At 40.4% G+C, this 20,177-nt stretch overlaps 1 protein-coding gene across 2 annotated transcripts in view; it reads right to left on the reverse strand.

Annotated features, from left to right (window-relative positions):
- Positions 1-4,319: 4,319 nt before the first annotated feature.
- The window catches only part of ACADM (acyl-CoA dehydrogenase medium chain), a 35,547-nt gene continuing 19,689 nt past the window's right edge, over positions 4,320-20,177 (reverse strand). For both annotated transcript variants that reach the window (XM_047788624.1, XM_047788625.1), the window contains 3 exons: positions 19,955-20,050; positions 6,884-7,132; positions 4,320-5,054 (listed from right to left, as the gene is read on the reverse strand). In XM_047788624.1, the coding sequence (XP_047644580.1) occupies positions 4,983-5,054; positions 6,884-7,132; positions 19,955-20,050 (417 nt within the window). In that variant the 3' untranslated portion in view covers positions 4,320-4,982. The remainder of the gene's footprint in view (positions 5,055-6,883; positions 7,133-19,954; positions 20,051-20,177) is intronic.

Consider the following 20,177-nt stretch of genomic DNA (forward strand, 5'->3'; position numbering starts at 1 on the left):
AATGGTGAGCAAAATGGAAATACATATAGGGAACAAATGTTCTAGAAATTCTTGTAATTACATTCAGTAATTTTATCTCTAGCTATTTGTTCTACAGATATACTCTCTTTGGTATAAAGTGACTTATGTGGAAGAATATTCATAGCAGCAGTCTTTGTAATAGCTAAAGATTACAAATATTTTTAACCATCAAAAGGTTAAATAAACTATGGTGTATTCATTATGCAGCCATTAAAAAGAATGAGGAGGAGTTCCCATCGTGGTACAACAGAAACAAATCTGACTTAAGAACCATGAGGTTGCAGGTTCGATCCCTGACCTCGCTCAGTGGGTTAAGGATCTGGCATTGCCATGAGCTGTGGTCAAAAATGTGGCTCAGATCCAGCATTGCTATGGCTGTGGCATAGGCTGGCAGCTGTAGCTCTGATTCGACATATGCCAAGGGTGCGGCCCTAAAAAGCAAAAAATAATAATAAATAAATAAATAAATAAATAAAAAGAATGAGGAAATGCTGCAAACATTGTTGTGGAAAGATTTACAAGGTATGTTAGGTAAAAACCAAAACAGAATGTACCAAACAATATACCAATGTACCATATGCTACTATCAGTGTGGGAAACAAAGGGAAAAAAATAAATGGATATATCTGGGAATGCACAGAACCAAAGCAGTTGCCTACTGGGTGAGAAATGGGTGGACAGGATTTAAGGAAAGCTTTTCAGAGTTCCTGTTGTGGTGCAGCAGAAATGAATCCGACTAGCAACCATGAGGTTGCAGGTCAGATTCCTGGCCTTGCTCAGGGGGTTAAGGATCTGGCCTTTCGGTGAGCTGTGGCGTAGGCCAGCTGCTATAGCTCCAATTAGACCACTAGCCTGGGAATTTCCATATGCCACAGGTGGACCCTAAAAAGCAAAAAAAAAAAAAAAAGGAAAAGAAAGAAAAGCTCTTAACTGAACACTCTGATACTTTTAAAACTTGGTATGTTTCCCTCTTCAAAAAATAAAAATATCTGCCCTCCAAAGAAAAGTATCTACTAAATATGTATGTGTTTATATATATATATATATTCATAAATTTATTCATAAATTACATTTGGAAGTTCCCAGACTAGGGGTCAAATCAGAGCTGCAGCTGCTAGCTTCTGCCACAGCCACAGCAATGCAGGATCTGAGCCACATCTGCAAACTACACTACAGCTCATGGCAATGCCAGATCCTTAACCCACTGAGAAAGGTCAGGGATCGAACCTGCAACCTCATGGTTCCTAGTTGGATTCATTAACCACTGCACCACGAGGGGAACTCCCTTCAAATTCTCCCTTTTATCAGCTTTCACATCTTGTTAGTTCCCTCATTCTCTTGTGGGAAAGGGGACCCCTTCCAGAGCCCAAGCATCGGCCCTTGCCTAACACTCAGAAATGAATTGTCCAAAGAAGCTCATGTGCTGACAAAGCAAAAGACTTTATTGAGAAGGGGTGCCCAGATGGAGAGCAGCAGGGTAAGAGAACCCAGAACTGCTCTGCCAGGTGGCTTGAAGCCTCAGGTTTTATGGTAATGGGGTCATTTTCCTGGTTGTTTCTGGCCAATTACTATTTTTTTTTGCAATCCATCTTTTTATTTATTTTTATTTCCCCAAGAGACTATTATTTTTTTTCTACTGTTCAGCATGGTGACCAAATTACAAATACATGTATACATTTTTTTCTCACACTATCATGCTCCATTGTAAGTGACTAGACATAGTTCCCAGTGCTACACAGAAGGATCTCATTGCTTATCCATTCCAAAGGCAAGTCTGCATCTATTAACCCCAAGCTCCCAATCCATCCCACTCCCTCCCCTTAGCCAATTATCTTGCTTGGCCTATACGTGATCTGACTCAGGGTCCTTCTTGATGGTGCATGCATCTCTCAGCAAAGATGGATTCCAGGGATCCTGGGAGATTGGTTTTCTCCTCCCTCCTATTGGCCCTTCCCAAATTCTCCTAGTTTTCAGGGCAGCATCACTTTCCTTACTGGGACTTTCTGCTATGAAACAACTCATGCAAGTGGTTATTATTGTGCCTAGACAGGGTGGGTGGTGAGTCAACAACTTCCTAACCCCTAGCCTGGGAACTTCCATATACCCTGGGTGAGGCCCTAAAAAGACAAAAAAAAAAAAAAAAGGGATTGAACTCACAGCCTTTGACCAAGACAAGATTTATCAGACCCTTATCATCGTCCCACCCATCTTAATGTAATGCCCTTTACCCACCTAGAGCAACATGGCCTCATCCTTTCTGCCCCCTACTAGAAAAGGTATGTGGCCCTCATCTCATCCCTGCTCTTATGGGGGCCTTATATACCCTCAACCAGCCAGGACTGCAGGGGTATCCTAAAACCTCTTCTATCCCTGGGCTATAAAAATAGACATGCCTGCATGCTCAGGGTCAGCTCCCCAATTGTCAGGAAGTCATCCTGCTGTGCTTGCAGCATTTCTTACCTCAATAAGCCATATTTTCTCTTCACCATACCATGCCGGGAATTCTTCTGACCTATGTGCAAACCATGACATTCTCCGGCAACTGTGCATTCACAGACCGAACAATCATGTTCGTTGTTCTACCTATTCTCCTGGCTGTAATGGCCCTAGCCAGTCAGTTTTTTAAGGGGTAGGAAATCTAATACATACATATTAGGTTTTATTCTATCGTGGGATCAAAAAAGCAAAGAAAGCTAGGCTGTAGAAAAAGAATAAATGAAACATGTCAGGGAGAAGTAGAGTTGAGACATAGAAAAATACTACTTCATGGATTCCTAAAGACTATTTGGGTTCTGGTCACTGCCTAAAACTGACTCTATTACAGCCTTCAGATCCATGAGGCACTTCAATATACTTAAACTACATTTGTTCATTTTACTTAAATAGCTTAAGTTCATTTGTGTTATTCTGATGAAAAGGTCTTAATTGATAGTTGTATAATTGCTTAATACTTACTATCAAGGCAACTTTAATATTCTCATCATATGGCTTTGGTATATTTTACATCTAGAAACTTGGTTTAGAATATGTAGGTGAATTTTTGGAGTTCCCATTGTGGCTCAGCAGTTAGTGAACCCGATAGTATCCATGAGGATATGAGTTCGATCCCTGGCCTTGCTCAGTGGGTTAAGGATCAGGTGTTGCTGTGAGTTGTAGTGTAGGCCTCAGATGCGGCTTGGGCTTGGATCCTGCATTGCTGTGGCTGTAGTGTAGGCTGGCAGCTGTAGCTCGGATTAGACCCCTAGCCTGGGAACCCACATAGGCTGTGGGTGTGGCGATAAAAAGACAAAAGACAAATAAATAAATAAATACATAAATAGGAAGCTTGTGAGAGATGCAAGCTGGCAGGCAAGGAGGGTCTGCCCTGAGGATTAGGTGGGCTACAGTTTTATCATCCAAGGGGAGTGGAGGGGTCTAAAAAGACGTGTTTCTTCCTTTCTGGGAGTAGTAGCTCCTCCTTAGTACCCGGCAAGGTGTGTATTCAAATCAACAGAAAGGTGGTCCTCAAACTCTTGCCCTTGGTCTGAATCCAAGTGCAGGCCTCATCCCATCCCCCACCCAAGAAACTGAGGCAATTCTAGCACCTCCACTAGTCAAGCAAGCCTGCCTTGTTCTGATGGCTTTCTTGAGCAATTATAACTCACAGTGATCTTCCAAATTCCCCTAAGTTTCCCTCTTTATCTATAGCCCCTTATTAGGACTTCTACAACCACCTGTGCCTACTCCATCCCTGTCAAGAATAAGATTCAACTGTGGATGCTCAGTTGGTATCAGAATTGGAAATCATAAGTGATGTCAGAAACATCATTTTAGTATAACATATTTTAGCCACATTTGCTATTTAGAATTACAAAGAAATAGTAAATCCACATTTGGTTCTTTCATTATTATACTGATATTTCCTGAGGCATCTAATGCAATCTAATGAAAAATGGACAGATGACTTCATCCAATTCAAAATCAAAACATGGGAGTTCCTGTCATGGCATGGGGGAAATGAATCCAACCAGGAACCATGAGGTTGCAGTTTCTAATCCCTGGCCTAGCTTGGATGCTGTGGCTGTGTTGAGGGCCGGCAGCTGTAGTTCTGATTTAACCCCTAGCCTGGGAACCTCCATATGCTGCGGGTGTAGCCCTAAAAAGCAAAAAAAAAAAAAAAAAGTACACAAATACATAAAAAACAAATCAAAACATGAATTATTTTCCAGCATAGAAAATAAATCAAGTATACACTATTACATGAAGTAATAAAACTTCTTGGAAAGAATATAAATATATACACAAATTGAACAGATACATAACACAAAACAATTTTATTTATTTTTACAATGTATCCACATGAAATGAGATTCTGTACTATAGACCAAAGGTTAACCAGAGACCAACAGAATCATATAAAAATAATTTAAGGTAAATCTTTATTGATTTATTTTCAACAAAGCAAGTGAAACATGGGCTTAGAATTAAAAAAGATTTTCAAGTAACTTCTGGTCATTGTATAATGGAGAATATGAACATAAAACCCTTAAGTCTACAAAACCACTGGCAAGTTATTTAAATCCTAGAATATTTTCTCAATGTAAACTTTGGACATTCTAAATACTTTTACAAGGCAATTTTTTATCATTGGAAAAATACTGAAATTCCAAGGAATTTCTGTTACTTTAATTTTGAGGTCAAAATAACAAAACATTTATTTTTTCTAGGTTAATGAAATTCAAGTAAGTAGAACTAAGGACAACACATAATTTTAATAAAACCAAGTCTATTATAGAAAAAGCAAGTCATAAAGTTAAACAAATGTAGACAACTACCTATTAGAATCTGTTGCATAGGTTTAGTATAGAGTACTTATTTTTAAATTTTTACTGGAAAAAAATCTTAAAGCCCTTTGTCTTTCCTGGAGTTTAAATGGTAGATCAGGTTCTAATTACTCAACAATTGTTCATATAGTGATTTTGTTAATTTTTATACCGGCCAATGTGTTCACGGGCTATAATAATCCTTTGAATTTGTGCTGTACCTTCATAAATCTGCAAAAAAATAAAAAATTCATGTAGGTTAAATATCTTCAGTATGTAAATACTTCGATTTACTCATGTTTTGGTACCCTAAGCTCTTTTGCAATACCACACGGAATCAAACCATATATAGGGTTTGTTGATTACAGTGGTTCTGAAACTTGATTTTCTGAGACCTATGAAAATGCACAGTTCTCTACAGATTAGTTTAAATTATTACAGAACTCATTTACCAAAATTTTGGAGGACAGTCTTAAAACATCAAAATATATTAACATTTCCAAAACTGTTTGGGAAATCAAAAGTTTAATGTTGCTAAAATGTTTAACCAATTTTTTAAAACTTTTTATTTAGTTGTTACTTTCGGTCATTTTCTTTCTTTTCTTTCTCTCTTTCTTTCTTTTTCTTTTTCTTTTTAGGGCCACATTCGTGGCATATGGAATTTCACAGGTTAGGGGTCTAGTTGGAGCTACAGCTGCTGGCCTATGCCACAGCCACAGCAACATAGGATCCAAGCTGCGTCTTTGACCTACACCACAGCTCACAGCAATGGTGGATCCTTAACCTACAAAGCGAGGCCAGGGATTGAACCCACATCCTCACGGATCCTAGTCAGATTCATTAACCACTGAGCCACGAAGGGAACTCCCACCTTCAGCCATTTTCTAATCATACTTTTAAATTTGATCTTTTTCCCTTGTTACCTAAGGAATACAGTTGTTAAAGAAAAAGACACTGGAAGGATTTGGTTTTGCTCACTTGGGTGTTCCTAGTAGCCAGCCCTCATTTCCAGTTTAAACTTCTAACCATTTGTTAGTTCAGATGGCACAGAAAAGCAATAATTACAGTCTCCAAGGAAGGGAGAGTATTACCAGGTAAACCTGTAACTTTGGATAAGGCACAAATTCTGGTCCTACGTTTTTTTCAAGGCTAAATTTGAGGGGCTACACTGCCTAAATTTCTTTTTTTCTTTAATATGCTATGATTCTACCTCTAGAATTCAAATGACTGGGTTTGTCAAATCATTTGCTAGGTTGAGGGAAGCAAGGGATGGTTTATAATTAAACTACAAGTGGACATGGGCATTTATGTCTTATTTACTAAATTATTCCTGTTTTTAAGTTTTTCTAACCATCAATTTAATTTAGAAGAGTCATCTATATCACTTTCTCCTCAATGCTGGCGTTTTACCCTTCAAATATGATTTCAAGAGTTGTCAGCTAAGATTCAAAATAAAATAATTTAATTAAGTTAAAATGATATGCACACTTTTAGGAGAGCAAAGAGTGGATGACAATTAGCTAGGATGTAAAGAATCAAAGAAGGCTGATCCAGATATTGTGTACATATCATTTACTTTGTTAGCCTGTTCTCTCTCTCTCTTTTTTTTTTTGTCTTTTTGCCTTTTTCTTGGGCTGCTCCCACGGCATATGGAGGTTCCCAGGCTAGGGGTCTAATCGGAGCTATAGCTGCCAGCCTACACCAGAGCCACAGCAATGTGGGATCCGAGCCGCGTCTGCGACCCATACCACAGCTCACAGCAACGCTGGATCCTTAACCCACTGAGCAAGGCCAGGGATCGAATCCCAACCTCATGGTTACTAGTTGGATTTGTTAACCACTGGGAACTCCGTAGTCTGTTCTCTCTTGAGGGGTATACTTCAAGGTAACATTCTTCTTTGAGTTAATTAGTTCTAAAGATTTAGGCTCACAGCCACCTATGATAACTATTTCTTTTTACTAGTGCCATAAAAATCTTTAAATAGACAAAAATCTGCCACATCATTCATGAATAATACAATCCTTAAGAAATTTAAAAAAACACCATTTTTTCACATTACCTGATAGATCTTGGCATCCCTCATTAGTTTTTCTACAGGATATTCCGTATTAAATCCATTGCCTCCGAAAACCTGAACAGCATCAGTAGCTAACTGATTTGCAACATCTGCAGCAAATGCCTTTGCAATAGAGGCATAATAGGTATTTCGGCGACCAGAATCACTCTCCCAAGCTGCTCTCTGGTAACTCAATCTAGCTAGTTCAACTTTCATTGCCATGTCAGCCAGCAAAAATGATATTCCTTGGTGCTAGAATTAAAAAGAAAAAAGTTTAAGGATATTTATTGACTAATTTAAAAGTTGTTTTCCCAGGGACTTTTTTAAAACTAATTTTAGCTTAAAGACTAGGAAGAAATAACAAATTGAGTTGGATCTTGGATAGGATCTTTAAAAAGAAAAAGTACATTAGTGGAAAACTTGGCCAAATTTGAATAAAAAATATAGTTTTAGCTGATAATATTTTACCAATATTAATGTCCTGTCCTCAATCTTATACTATAGTTTTGTAATATGCCACCACTGGAGGAAGCAGAGTGTAACTTTTTAATATAAAAGTATGTATGACATACAAAATTACTTTCAGGTGTGACTTGAAAACCAAGCACACTAAGAAATGAGCACCACTCTAAGTCTAGTAACCATCTGTCAATATACCCAATTATTTCAGTATTATTGACTATATTCCTTATGCTGTATATTACATTCCATTGACTTATTATTATTTTGTCTTTTTGCCTTTTCTAGAGCTGCTTCCATGGCATATGGAGGTTCCCAGGCTAGGGAGTGAAGTGGAACTGTAGCTGCTGGCCTACTCTACAGCCACGTCGCTGCCCTGCTGTACAGCCATGTCTTCGACCTACACCACAGCTCATGGCAATGCTGGAACCTTAACCCACTGAGCAAGGCCAGGGATTGAACCTGCGTCCTCATGGATGCCAGTCAGATTTGTTTCCGCTGAGCCACAATGGGAATGCCTGTTTTGTTTGTTTTTTAGATTCCACACATAAGTTAGGTCATACGGTATTTGTCTTTCTCTGTCTTATTTCACTTAGCGTAACACTCTCTGGATCTATCCATGTTGTTGCAAATGGCAAGCTTCTGGGGTTGTTACTGCTGAATAATATTCCATTTTGTATATATACTACGTCCTTATCCATCAAAGCAGATGGAGTTCCTGTCGTGGCTCAGTGGTTAATGAACCCGACTAGTATCCATGAGGCTGTGGGTTCGATCCCTGGGCTTGCTCAGTGGGTTAGGGATCCAGCGTTGTCATGAGCTGTGGTGTAGGTCACAGACGTGGCTCGGATCCTGCATTGTGAAGAAAATGGAACCCTCACGTACTCTTGATGGGAATGTAAATGGTGCAACCACAATGGAAAAGAGTGACATAAGTTCCTCAAAAAATTTAAAAATAGTACTATCATATTATAGTATGATCCAGCAATTTCTCTTCTGGGTATTTACCTAAAGAAAATAAAAACACTAATTCAAAAAGATATATGCACTCCCATGTTCACTGCAGCATTATTTACAATAGCCAAGATATGGAAGCAAACTAAGTATCTGTCAATAAATGAATGGATCCTCGACATCCTTGCCAAACTGTTATCAGTTGTCTTTTTGATAACAGCCTTTCTGACAGGTGTGATGTGATAGTTCCCTGTGGTTTGGACTTGCACTTCCCTGATGATTAGTGACTTTGAGCATCTTTTCATGCAATACATTATGTATGACTGGTTCACGTTGTTGTACAGTAGAAAACTGACAGAACACTGTAAACCAGCTATAATGGAAAAAATAAAAATCATTAAAAACACACAAACATATACGCTATAGATATATAGATATCTTCTTAGAAAAATGAATTCAACTAGGAACCATGAGATGGCAGGTTCGATCTCTGGCCTCGCTCAGTGGGTTAATGATTCAGAGATGCCGTGAGCTATGGTGTAGCTCACAGACACGGCTCGGATCTGATGTTGCTGTGGCTGTGGCATAGGCTGGCAGCTATAGCTTCAACTGGACCCCTGTTAGAGACCACTGAACTGCTGAGCTCTGCAGAAGGCAGACTTGGTACAGGCAAGGGCACAATAAGCCAAGGAATGCTTATGGTGGCAATGGTCAGATAGGCATACATGCTGACAGGTTCTAAAGTACAGGGTCTCTGCTAAGATAGAATAAGGGACTAATACAATCATTTTTCTGTCCTGCAAGCAACTGCATTGTGTTCTAGATAAATGCACCAGTGACTCTGTTGCTGGTAGCCTTCTGTAATCTCACGAGGAGGTAACCTTAAAACTGCCTGTGCCTGTTTCTGCCCACTAACCTAATTACATCATCTTCACTAATAAAAGCTATGTGGGCTAAAGCCTAGGAGCCTTTGTTCTAAGAAACAGAGTGCCTCCTGGTTCCCCACTTTTCTAAAATGTAAAAGAGTCTTGTGTGTTTTGTATGCCATGCCATCCCTCTTCAGGATCTCCATTGACCTGCAGCGGTGGACACAGCAGACTCCTAGCCTGGGAACCTCCATATGCCCCTGGCACAACCCTAAAAAGAAAAAAAGGAGCTACAGCTGCTGGCCTACACTACAGGCACAGCAACATGGGATCCAAGCCGCCTCTGCAACCTACACCACAGCTCATGGCAATGCCAGATTCTTAACCCACAAAGGCTAGGGATCGAACCTGCATCCTCATGGATACTAGTCGGATTCATTACTGCTGAGCCACAGTGGGAATTCCAATTAATATTTTAATGTAGTAGTTGCCCAATTACTATTTGTTGAGAGGTTCACAGTGCAAAACATTCCTTAAGAGCTAGAAGTATAAAGGTTTCCAAAACAGAAATTTACTGTTTGTATGGAGCTTTACATTCTAGTGAGGCAGTAAAGAAAGACCATAAACACATATATAATGTTGGGTATTGCTATGTAAGATAAAAAAGTAGGATTAGTATATAGAGCGCTGGAGGTGATATTTTACACAGGGTAATTACATTCTTTGGTGAAATGAATGAGGAAGTGGATATTTGTGGGGAAGAGCAAAGGTTCAAAACATCAAAAGGCCAGTGTGGCTGATAGAAGACCATTGTAAGGACTCTGGATTTTTAATCTCACTGTGATGAGAAGACACTGGAAGAATTTTGAGCATAAAATGGTTAAGGAAGGGCGTTCCCTAGTGGTCTAGCGCTTAGGACTTGGCATTTTCACCACTGTGGCCCAGGTTCAATCCCTGGTCTGGGAATTGGTCCCATCAAAAAAAAAAAAAAAAAAAAGAAAAGAAAAAGTTGAGGAAGAAGGAGATATAAGTAAATTTCTTTCTAAGTATACGTTATTTCAGTGTCAAATCCCAAACATCATTTTCTCCTCATCCATTTTCCTATCAAGAAATGGAAATCATGGAATCATGGGGAAATGTCATTGCTAACTTGCAATAATAATCAATACAGATGGGAGTTATTCTTTTTTCTCTTCTCTTTTCTTTTTTTTTTTATTTTACCACTGTACAGCAAGGGGATCAAGTTATCCTTACATGTACACATTACAATTACATTTTTTTCCCCACCCTTTGTTCTGTTGCAACATGAGTATCTAGACAAAGTTCTCAATGCTACTCAGCAGGATCTCCTTGTACATCTATTCTAAGTTGTGTCTGATGAACCCAAGCTCCCAATCCCTCCCACTCCCTCCCTCTCCCATCAGGCAGCCACAAGTCTTTTCTCCAAGTCCATGATTTTCTTTTCTATGGAAAGGTTCATTTGTGCTGGATATTAGATTCCAGTTATAAGTGGTATCATATGGTATTTGTCTTTGTCTTTCTGGCTCATTTCACTCAGTATGAGATTCTCTAGCTCCATCCATGTTGCTGCAAATGGCATTATGTCGTTCTTTTTATGGCTGAGTAGTATTCCATTGTGTATATATACCACCTCTTCCGAATCCAATCCTCTGTCGATGGACATTTGGGTTGTTTCCATGTCTTGGCTATTGTGAATAGTGCTGCAGTGAACATGCGGGTGCATGTGTCTCTTTTAAGTAGAGTTTTGTCCGGATAGATGCCCAAGAGTGGGATTTGCGGGGTCATATGGAAGTTCTATGTATAGATTTCTAAGGTATCTCCAAACTGTTCTCCATAGTGGCTGTACCAGTTGACATTCCCACCAACAGTGCAGGAGGGTTCCCTTTTCTCCACAGCCCCTCCAGCACTTGTTATTTGTGGATTTATTAATGATGGCCATTCTGACTGGTGTGAGGTGGTATCTCATGGTAGTTTTGATTTGCATTTCTCTTATAACCAGCGATGTTGAGCATTTTTTCATGTGTTTGCTGGCCATCTGTATATCTTCTTTGGAGAACAGTCTATTCAGGTCTTTTGCCCATTTTTCCATTGATTGATTGGCTTTCTTGCTGTTGAGTTGTATAAGTTGTTTATATATTCTAGAGATTAAGCCCTTGTCGGTTGCATCATTTGAAACTATTTTCTCCCATTCTGTAAGTTGTCTTTTTGTTTTCTTTTTGGTTTCCTTTGCTGTGCAAAAGCTTTTCAGTTTGATGAGGTCCCATGGGTTTATTTTTGCTCTTATTTCGATTGCTTTGGGAGACTGACCTGAGAAAATATTCATGATGTTGATGTCCGAGAGTGTTTTGCCTATGTTTTCTTCTAGGAGTTTGATGGTGTCCTGTCGTGTATTTAAGTCTTTCAGCCATTTGGAGTTTATTTTTGTGCATGGTGTGAGGGTGTGTTCTAGTTTCATTGCTTTGCATGCAGCTGTCCAGGTTTCCCAGCAATGCTTGCTGAATAGACTTTCTTTTTCCCATTTGATGTTCTTGCCTCCCTTGTCAAAGATTAATTGACCATAGGTGTCAGGGTTTATTTCTGGGTTCTCTATTCTGTTCCTTGGTCTGTCTGTCTATTTTGATACCAGTACCACACTGTTTTGATGACTGTGGCTTTGTAGTATTTCTTGAAGTCTGGGAGAGTGATGCCTCCTGCTTGGTTTTTGTTTCTCAGGATTGCTTTGGCGATTCTGGGTCTTTTGTGGTTCCATATAAATGTTTGGATTGTTTGTTCTAGTTCTGTGAAAAATGTCATGGGTATTCTGATAGGGATTGCATTGAATCTGTAGATTGCTTTGGGTAGGATGGCCATTTTTACAATATTGATTTTCCCAATCCAGGAACATGGAATATCTTTCCATTTCTTTACATCTTCTTTGATTTCTTTGATTAAAGTTTTGTAGTTCTCGGCATATAGGTCCTTTACCTCCTTGGTCAGGTGTATTCCGAGGTATTTGATTTTGTGAGGTGCCGAGGTCCAGCCCCAGCAGCCAGGGAGTGCCGAAGGAGAGGAGGGGCTACAATCGGCGCGGAAAGAATTGGAGCCAACTCCTCAGCTGCATGCTGCAGATGACCCAATTTATTAAATGAAAAGTATCAGTTTTTATACCCTATCACAATCAGGTTTCGTGTAAGATTTGACATTAACATTTGATTTAAAACCCTTTTGTTCCCTCCACCCGAGATACAAAAAAGAAAAGTTAATTAAAACATATTCCTTTCAACTTCAGATTTTCCTTCAAGATTACAAACTTAAAGTTTCATACTGTACTTTTCTTAAAAGGTCAACAACAATATCTTATTCTATTCTATATAAAGAAAACAAAGCTTTAATAAGTAACAAACTATGATACCTAACATTCTTTAACTAAAATTATATGTGGTTAACAGAACGCATGAAAGCCTTGGGCTCATGGCATTCTTAAAGCCACGATTTATTTGGCGCCAGCAAGCTAAGCGTATAACCCATTGTGCTGATTTACGTAAATTCCAAACCACCAATTTCAATAGAAAGAAGTATTATGCCCAAAAATTAACAAATGCCTCCATAAAGGATAAAAGTTACAGGTGACACTGCTATTTGATAAAAAATATATCTATTATAGAAAATAGTAATTTATAGACCAAACAACATTTTCCCAGCCCCAAACTTCTTTTTAAGTAAAGGGACTGAAATCACGTTCCCCCTGTATAATCTCACAAAATAGGTGCCATAAATTATTACTCCAAAACAAAGGCTTTTTCCATTACATTGTTTAAATAACTTCACTCTGTTTTGGTTCAAGTATTTTATGTACCCAGGGCAAATCTTTAGCAGTAAGAAAGCTGTGAATAGAGACAGAAAAGGAAGAATAAACACAGAAAAATAGATTAACATATTTTTTAGGGGATATCATTTTTATTTTTCTGGAGCCGATGTCTTTCAAGGGATTGCTCTGCAATCCTTCTTCTTTCTTCAGCTTGTCTGTAGCTCTGCTAACCAGACAAGCCTCACGCATCCGCAATTCTTCTTTTTTCTTCAGCTTGTCTGTAGCTCTGCTAACCAGACAAGCCTCACGCAGGTGCCAACTATGGCTTTGCTCCCTTTACTGGAGCAGCCTTATGGCTCCCGACAGTGAGGTGCAATTTTAAAAGGTATCGTATTTTTGTATTCCTTTTCTAATATTTCATTGCTGGTATACAGAAATGCAACTGACTTCTGAATGTTAATCTTATATCCTGCTACTTTGCTGAATTTATGAATCAGTTCAAGCAGTTTTTGGGTTGAGTCCTTAGGGTTTTCTGTGTATAGTATCATGTCATCTGCATACAGTGACAGTTTCACCTCTTCTCTTCCTATATGGATGCCTTTTATTTCTTTTGTTTGTCTAATTGCTGTGGCTAGGACTTCCAAACCTATGTTGAAGAGCAGTGGTGAGAGTGGGCATCCCTGTCTTGTTCCAGATTTGAGTGAGAAGGCTTTCAGTTTTTCCCCACTGAGGATTATATTTGCTGTGGGTTTATCATAAATGGCTTTGATTATATTCAGGAATGTTCCCTCTATACCACTTTGGCGAGGGTCTTGATCATGGAATGGATGTTGGACTTTGTCAAATGCTTTATCTGCGTCTATTGAGATGATCATATGATTTTTGACCTTTTTTTTGTTAATGTGGTGTATGATGCTGATTGATTTGCGTATGTTGAACCATCCTTGTGAACCTGGGATGAACCCAACCTGGTCATGGTGTATAATTTTTTTGGTATGTTGTTGGATTCGGTTGGCTAAGATTTTGTTGAGAATTTTTGCATCTGTATTCACCAATGATATTGGGTGATAGTTTTCTTTTTTGGTGGTATCTCTGTCTGGTTTTGGAATGAGGGTGATGGTGGCATCCTAGAATGTCTTTGGGAGTATTCCTTCTTCTTCAACCTTTTGAAAGAGTTTAAGGAGGATGGGCACCAATTCCTCTTTATATGTTTGATAGAATTCACCTGTGAAGCCATCTGGTCCTGGACTTTTATTTGTAGGGAGTGATTTTATGACCTCTTCAATTTCATTTCTAGTGATCGGTCTGTTCACTTGGTCTCTTTCTACTTGATTCAGTTTTGGCAGGCTGTAAGATTCTAGAAAATTGTCCATTTCTTCCAGATTGTCAAACTTGTTGCCGTATAGTTGTTCATAGTATTCTCTTATGGTTTTTTGTATTTCTGCTGTATCCGTTGTGATTTCTCCTTTTTCATTTATTATTTTGGTTATTTGGGTTCTTTCTCTCCTCGTTTTAGTGAGTCTGGCCAGGGGTTTGTCAATTTTGTTCACCTTCTCAAAGAACCAGCTCTTGGTTTTATTAATTTTCTCTATTGTTTTTTGAGTCTCTATTTTATTGATTTCTTCTTTGATCTTTATAATTTCCTTCCTTCTGCTGACTTTAGGACTTTTTGTTCTTTTTCTAATTCATTTGGGTGGAGGGTTAAGTTGTCAACTTGGGATCTTTCTTCTTTTTTGAGAAAGGCCTGTATTGCTATAAATTTCCCTCTGAGCACTGCTTTTGCAGCATCCCATAGATTTTGAGCGGTTGTGTCTTCATTATCATTTGCTTCAAGGTAGTTTTTAATTTCCTTCTTGATTTCCTCATTGACCCATTGGTTTTTTAGTAGCATGTTGTTTAGTCTCCATGTAGTAGGTTTTTTCTCTTTCCTTTTCCCATGGTTGATTTCTAATTTCATGGCATTGTGGTCAGAGAAGATACTTGAGATAATCTCTATGCTCCTAAATTAATTGAGGTTAGCTTTGTGTCCCAATATGTGGTCGATTCTTGAGAATGTTCCATGAGCATTTGAGAAGCATGTGTATTCTGCTTTTTTTGGATGTAGTGTCCTGAAGATATCAATGAAGTCTACCTTTTCTATTGTTTCCTTTAGGATCTCTGTTGCTTTATTGGTTTTCTGTCTAGAGGATCTGTCCATTCATGTGAGGGGCGTATTAAGGTCTCCTACTATGATTGTATTCCCAACAATATCTCCCTTTATGTGTTAATATTGTATGTATCTGGGTGCTCCTATATTTGGGGCATATATGTTGATGATAGTAACATCCTTCCCTTGGATGGATCCCTTAATCATTAAGTAGTGTCCTTCTTTGTCTTTCTTTACGTCTTTTGTTTTAAAGTCTATTTTGTCTGATATGAGCGTTGTGACTCCTGTTTTTCTGTCATGTCTATTGGTGTGAAATATTTTTCCCCACCCTTTCACTTTCAATCTATATGTATCTTTTGTCCTAAGGTGAGTTTCTTGTAGGCAGCATATTGAAGGTTTTTGTCTTTTTATCCACTCAGCCACTCTGTGTCTTTTGATTGGGGCATTCAGTCCATTGACATTTAAGGTGATAAGTGATAGATGATTATTTATTGCCATTTTGAACCTCGTGTTCCAGTTGATTCTATGGTTCACCATTCTTCCTTTATTTTTATTTTTATTTTTTGGTTGGCTGGTCTCCTGTTATTATCTGCTTGAGTGATTTTTTTTTTCATTTTTTGCAAATGCAATATTTGGTTTTGGCTTGTGGTTGCCCTGTTTTTTAAGTATGCTAACCCCTTCCCATAATTGTGTGTTTTAGCCTGATGGTCCTGTAAGTTCAAACACTTCATTACTATATTAAAATTAAGAAGAGAAACATACAAACAAACAAACAAAAAGGGTTATTTCCTAACATCCCTTGCCTACATTTTATGGTTTTGATGACTCTTTATTTTTTTCTTTTTAATTTTATTTTGTTTGAAGCATGTTCATGATTAAATCTGTATGCTGGCTTATCGAGTGACTGCTCTCTGATTGCGGTTTCCTCAGTCCTAGTTCTTCCTCTTCTTTTTTTTTTTTTATTTTCTTTTTTCTTCCCTTTCCTTCCTTTCTTTTTGGTTTAGAGAAGCCCTTTCAATATTTCCTTTAACCTGGGTTTTGTGTTGCAGTATTCTTTAAGTTTTTGTTTGTTGGAAAAAATTTTTATTTCCCCTTCTATTTTAAATGATATTCTTGCTGGATAGAGTATTCTAGGTTGCATATTTTTTCGTTTTAGCACTTTAAGTATTTCCTGCCATTCCCTCCTGGCCTGTAGTGTTTCTGTAGAGAAATCACTGATAATCTTATGGGGGTTCCCTTGTAGGTAACATTCTGCTTTTCTCTTACTGCCTTTAGGATCCTCTATTTATCACTAACTTTTGCCATTTTTATTATGATGTGTCTTGCTGTGGGTCTATTTGGGTTCAGTCTGTTTGGGGCCCTCTGTGCTTCTTGTATCTTGAACCCAGTGTCCTTTAGATTTGGGAAGTTTCCAGTGATAATTTCTTCAAATATATTTTCCATCCCCTTATCTTTTTCTACTCCTTCTGGAATTCCTATTATGTGTAGATTGGCCCGCTTTATATTATCCCATAGGTCTCTTATATTGCTTTCCTGTTTTTTGATTCAGTTTTCTGTCTGCTGACCTGATTGGGTGATTTCCATTATTCTATCTTCCATATCACTGATTCGTTCTTCTGCATTATTCATTCTGGTTTTTACTGCCCTTAGTTCAGTTTGCATCTCTGCAAATGAATGTTCTAGTTTTTCTTGGCTCCTCCTTATATGTTCTAGTTCCTTTCTGAGGGTATCTGCATTACTGTTCATATCTTCTCTAATTCCTTCAGTATTTTCACTATTTCTCTTTTGAACTCCAGGTCTGTCAGACTGCAGAGATCTGTTTCATTGTTGACTGTTTTAGGTGAGTTCTCCTGTTGGTTTGACTGGGGGTGGTTTCTCAGCTTCTTCATCTTGCTTGTTGTTTTCTTTCTCCTGAGGGAGTTGTACTCTCCGTTATCAGGCAGTGTTTGCCTTGTCACTGCCGTGGAATATTTCCTGAGGGCTGGCGTTGTTGGTCAGTCTTTTTTGAGGCAGTGTGGCTTTTCTGGATTGATGATGGGGCTAACAGTGTTTCTTTGAAGCAAAGGAGGACTTCCTGAGGGCAGACAGGACTGGGAGGTCCACACCACGATGGTAGCAGATTTCACTTGGTCATGCAGAGCTTGCTCTGGTGTTTTTAGGCTGTGGGGTTCTTGCAGGGGGTTGGCAGTGTTGGGCAGCTGTTCCTCAGGAGTGTAGCACCCACTGGGGGCTGGAGCAGCTATCTGGGTCACTGAGAACCTAAGAGGCTCTTCCCTAGGGCAGCCCAACTCAGAAGGAAGTCCTGAGAATGTAGGCGGATCTTTTCACAGTCTGGCCAAGCTTGTTGCAGCTTTTTCTGGTCTGCAGGGGCTCCTCCAGGGGGCTGGTGGAGCTGAGCAGCTATTCCGCGGGAGTGGGGCACCCCCTGAGGGCTTGGGTGGCTAGCAGGGCCTCTGAAAACCCAAGAGGCTCCTCCCCAGGGCAGCCCGAATCAGAAAGACCGTCTGAGATCTTTTCCCAACTCGGCCAGGCTTGTTGCAGCTTTTCTGGGCTGCAGGGGGTCCTGCCTGGAGCTGGCAGTCCTAAGCAGCTGATCCGCTATAGCTCGGCACCCCCTGGGGGCTTGGGCATGTAGCTGGGCCGCTGAAAACCCAAGAGGCTCCTCCCCGGGGCAGCCCAACTCAGAAAAACCGTCTGAGAATTAGGCTGATCTTTTCACGGCCTGGCTAGGCTTGTTCTAGCTTTTCTGGGCTGCAGGCCTTTTCTCAGGGGCTGGTGGTGTTTGGTGCTGCTCTGCGGAGGTGTAGCTCCTCCAAAGGGCAAGCAGGCCCTGCAGTGGTAGGCTTCAGGCAATTGTTGAGGCCAGCCCTCCTGGATGGCAGGCAGCCCCAGGTTCGGCGAGAGCGTAGAGGGTGGTGGGGGTGGGGGGAGGGGATGCACTGGGAAGCACAGCTTTCTGCTAGCTGGCAAGCCTGTAAGCTTGCTGTGGTGTGGGGGGTATTCTATGGGGACCCACCCCTTCTTCTCTCCCCTCCCTGGCACGGGTGCAGACCAGGCTTTTCTCCCAGGTTCCCTCTGATGCGGCTTTCCACTTCCCCGCCCCTAGAGTATTGCTCCATTCCTCTGCAACAGCTTTGTTTTCTAGTCTCCCAGGCAGTCTCTGCCCCGTCAAACTTGACAGACCGGTTTCTAGACCTCCCAAGCAGTCTCTGCTCCGTCCCGCCCCCCCAGCCCTTTCTCGGGGACTAACCTCTGGAGCCAAGGTCTCGGTACCCAGCCCCCACCCAGGCGTCCCCCGATCCTTTCCTGGGGACTAACCTTCGGAGGCGAGGTCTCAGTGCCCAGTCCCCACCCAGGCGTCTCAATTTTTGGTGAACGTGCCCGTAGTTCAGATGGTCCGTTCGGTTCTTGATCGGCTTTTCCATACTCCAACTCACTGTTACACTCTTCTCTGCATCTGGAGATTCCTCTGGTTCGTTTGATCTTTCCCCCGAGTAGGTGACTTTCCAGGTTGTGGGATCCCTTTCTCCTCCGCAGTTCCCTTTTGGGAGCGCCCGTCCCGCTCGGATTCACCTTCTCTCTCTCCTCTTTTTTCCCGTTCTGCCCAGTAATGTCATGAACTTCTTGCCGTTATTGGAGTTTAGGTTCCTCTGCCAGCGATTGGTTGCTGTTCTGTGTGAGTCATTTATTCTGTAGATGTGCTTTTTTTTGTTGTGTTTGTGGGAGAGGGCGAGCGTGTCCCCCTACTCCTCCGCCATCTTGTCCTGTCCCCCTTTTCTTTTCTTTTTTTTTATTGGTCATTCCTGTGCATGTGAAAGTTCCTAGCCCAGGGATCGAACCCGTGCCACAACAGTACCTCGAGCCAGAGTAGTGACAATGCTGTGTCCTTAACCCAATGAGCCACCAGGGAACACCTAGGAGTTATTCTTAACAGATTTTTTTCGTATCATCCCAAACAACTCCAACTTCACCCAGATGGAGCACTCTGACTAGACAAAGGAATAGGCAGTTATTTCCATTAAGAGATTTTACCATCCAGTAATTTGTTATCAATGTGACTAGTTTTACTCATTGGTAAGGAAAAGTACTGTGCTCTGATTTTTTTTTTTTAGGGCCACACCTGTGACATATGGAGGTGCCCAGGCTAGGGGTCAAATAGGAGCTACAGTTACCTGCCACAGCCACAGCCACGCCAGATCCAAGCTGTGTCTGCAACATACACCACAGCTCACTGCCTATCCCACAGCCACAGCACCTAGAAATCTGAACCACATCTGCAACCTACACCACAGCTCATGGCAACACCAGATCCTTTAAAACACTGAGTGAGGCCAGGTATCAAACCTGAGTACTCACGGATACTAGTCAGGTTCCTTACCACTGAGCTACAACAGCAACTACAGGCAGAAACTGGGGGATTTAAAAAATGATTTTAGGCATTCCCATCATGGCTCAGTGGAAACAAATCTAACTAGTATCCATGAAGATGTAGGTTTGACCCCTGGCTTTGCCCAGTGGGTTAAGGATCCGTCATTGCCATGAGCTGTGGTGTAGGCCGGAGACGTGCTCAGATCCTGAGTTGCTGTGGCTGTGGTGTAGGCTGGTGGCTGCAGCTCTGATTCGACCCATAGCCTGGGAACCTCCATGTGCCCCGAGTGTGGCCCTCAAAAGCAAAAAGCCACAAAAACAAAAAACAAACAAAAAAACACCCGCCCTGATTCACATTATCTTCTCCTTACCAAAGCAGAAATAAATTATTTTGTACTTAAAAGATAATTTTCAAATATTTAGATGGAAGTGAATGTTTTTACATTTAACAAAGCAAGTATACTATTAATTACCTCTGCAAGCAGCTTTCCAAAAGTTTTCCTCTCCAAGGCATACTTGGTAGCTTCATCCAAAGCTCTTTGTGCGAGTCCCACAGCACCGGCTGCTACCTAGTATTTCAACATTTTACAAAAAATAGGTTCAAGTTGTCTTTAAAACATACAGTATAATGGCTGTTTGCCTCAAATTCTAAGTGAAGGATTATACCTTAAGACCTAAACCTTAAGATAATAAAGC

Source organism: Phacochoerus africanus, chromosome 8 (assembly GCF_016906955.1).
Source record: "Phacochoerus africanus isolate WHEZ1 chromosome 8, ROS_Pafr_v1, whole genome shotgun sequence".
Classification (NCBI taxonomy): domain Eukaryota; kingdom Metazoa; phylum Chordata; class Mammalia; order Artiodactyla; family Suidae; genus Phacochoerus; species Phacochoerus africanus.